The sequence below is a fragment of the Elaeis guineensis genome, chromosome 3 (genome assembly GCF_000442705.2).
Source record: "Elaeis guineensis isolate ETL-2024a chromosome 3, EG11, whole genome shotgun sequence".
Classification (NCBI taxonomy): domain Eukaryota; kingdom Viridiplantae; phylum Streptophyta; class Magnoliopsida; order Arecales; family Arecaceae; genus Elaeis; species Elaeis guineensis.
Window position 1 is genome coordinate 88,127,879 of NC_025995.2, and position 2,731 is coordinate 88,130,609.

Genomic DNA, 2,731 nt, shown 5'->3' on the forward strand with positions numbered 1-2,731 from the left:
TGTGGCCCCCTACACCGCCAAACTCACGGCGACCGACCGCTGTCAGGCCAAGGTTAATAGCTTCCTAAAGTGAGTACTAGAAAAATTTAAGCAATGGTCCCGTGATTAGACCGCCACCGGCGTCCGATCTGACAGCAACCAGTAATGGAACCAGCACAATCTAGGGTGGTCCATGGCCCCATGGCTGCAACACCATTCAATGACGAGCAACATTGTCTGAATTAGGATTCCAAGTTCCATCAATCCTACTTAGTGAAGGAAATCTAGTCAAGTGGAGTCATTATGTTGCGTTGAACTAAGTTAATTGACATTTAGAAGCTCCTACTATTTGACACAATTATGTTGTTAGTATTGAGTTCAATAGCTCAACTTTAAGTTACTAGTTCATCAAAGTTTGTATCGATTGATTCTACACTTATAAACCATACCAGCTATCTCATGGGTCCACAGAAAAACCAGATTACTATTAATAAACAGGTAATAGAGGTAACAAAAGACATCATAAACATATTATAGATGAAACAATCTACTGATTCCTAAAAGCTTCTCCTCAGCCATTGAAACAAACAAAACCAGAGGAAACAAAAAGAGGAATGTAAAGTCGTCCCAGAATCAGTGAGAAAGAAAATGAACAAACAAATGGGTAACAAACAAGGAGGGCATTGAAGGCTATTAGAAAACAGCTAGTCTGACAAGATACCATGGAGCTTTAATGAGTTCTTTGGTCCCAACTCACACAGAAAGCCTTTCAGAACTCAGTCATCTGCAACACAATGAAACAATGAAGGATGGGTGATGAGAGGACTAATAAAACAATAAAGAAAACAATGTATTGGAATGGAAGGATCATTAGGCAGCGAGGACTAAACCATTGCGATATCGGCAACTGGTAACCGGGAAGTCGTGATGGGACATGGGAATGGAGATTGAGAGCTGGGTCTTGGAGTAGGCAGCAGAAGCCTGGTTGGAGTTCTCCTGCTCCAAATCCACCCATGAGTCTTTGCTCTTCTGCGGCCACTCATCGAAGAAATGGCGCAGAGGCCTCTGGCCCTCCTGCTCCCTATCCACCTTCCCAGGCCTCTCCAGCTTGAAGTCAGCTCCCAGAACAAAGCAGTGCTGCTGCTGCTTCTCCTCTGCGTCCCTCTCGCACTGGGAGTAAGCGTTCTGCTGCAGAGCAGAGCTCCCTTGCTTGCTCTCTCCAAGTAAACTCATTCCTAGTGGCCTGAACTGCCATGAGCTCTCCCTCTCACTTCCTGAGGCCTCTGAAAAGAAGCTGTACTCATCCACATCCTTCATTCCATGACAATACCTGCCATCCCATTTTCCAGTCATTCATATCACTATTGAGAGAGAGAGAGAGAGAGAGAGAGAGAGAGAGATGTGAATGCAAACCTGTAGTCTTTGTCAGGTTGGGTGTAGGTTGGAGTGTCTAGATTGAAGTGGGGAGTGTTGAGGACAACACCAGGTGGCCTGGAAGAGGAGTGGTAGGGATACAGAAGGTGGTAAGAGTCTGGGGTGGAGATGGAGAGAGGAAGAGGGGGGTAGGGGGAGGGGTTGTGGGAGGTGGAGGAGGTGGTGGAAGTGGTGGAAGAGGGGAGAGTGGTGGCCAAAGACATTTCCACAGGCTTTCTTGAACGGTTCTTGCCTCTGTGCATGTGCCTCTCACAGTATTTGGAGTCTGGGTAGGCCTCTTTGGCACACCTCCATTTCTTCCCATCTGTTCTCCTGCACCTACCTGGCTCTGGGTCATCTGCCTTCCTGCCAAAACCCACCTGGTTCCAGCCCCAGTTCACTGCAACACAGAGGTCCAGGTCCCATTTCCTTCCCAATAAACCACATGGAAGGAAAGCAGATGACAAAAAAAAAAAAAAATGCATATACGTAAGATATATTGGAGAAGGAAACTTACTTGAAGGCTGGGGAGGGAAGGCCAGAGTTGGGGAGGTGATGGTGGAGTCCAGAAGGTAGCTCCTCCTTAAGGGGAGGATGAGATCAGAAGGGATGGGGATTCCTGAGGCCATATACTTGAAGATGAGAGCCTGGTGCTCCAACTCCTGCCATTGAGATGGTGTGAAGGGATGCCTGCAGCTGCTGCTCCTCCCACTCATCATCCCAAAACCAAAGCACAAACCTCAGACCAGCAAGAGGAGAATAGCTGAAAGCACCAAGGAAATGAGAGGCAGAAGGCTGGAGCTACAGCTTCCAATATCTATTGATATATTTGTATGGTGTTACATGTTTCACCAAGGGGAGAGGAAAGAGGGGCCTGCTTGCATTTAATGCGGAGGAGTTCTGAAAGAGAAATTATATAAACAATAGTAGATTTGTGTGGGGATTATTTTATGATATAGGTGCATAGGATGGGTCATTCAGTCAAGAGGCAGAGTGTGGGCTGCAGAATCTTCTGTGTTGTTGCATGGATAAATCAAGAGACTTCTGAGACTAGGTCCAGACTTATAAAACTAATATCAAAAGAAAAGAAAAGGTGTGAGCAAAAGGGTTTGGGTGGTGGGGTGATGATATACAGTGCATGCCTTTCCATGTCATTTGGGTAAAAGCCACTAGTTTAATGCTAATGGCTGTCAGAATGGTTGCAGGTGGTGCTGCCACCTGGGGGCAGTAGTCTCCTGCTCCTCTTATTATTATGACAGAGCGCAGGAGCAGCAGCAGAACGGGCAGGAGCAGGTCTGTCAAACCAGGGGAGAGGAGAGCTCCTCTCTCTCTCTCTCTC

At 46.9% G+C, this 2,731-nt stretch overlaps 1 protein-coding gene across 1 annotated transcript; it reads right to left on the reverse strand.

The window, feature by feature from the left end:
- Positions 1 to 457: 457 nt before the first annotated feature.
- LOC105041829 (growth-regulating factor 1) lies at positions 458 to 2,283 on the reverse strand. Its single transcript, XM_010918877.4, has 4 exons — positions 1,910 to 2,283; positions 1,393 to 1,792; positions 870 to 1,309; positions 458 to 763 (listed from the first exon to the last, which is right to left on the reverse strand). Exons 1-4 carry the CDS (start codon positions 2,109 to 2,111, stop codon positions 756 to 758), a joined length of 1,050 nt encoding a protein of 349 aa, XP_010917179.1. The 5' UTR covers positions 2,112 to 2,283; the 3' UTR covers positions 458 to 755.
- Positions 2,284 to 2,731: the final 448 nt, after the last annotated feature.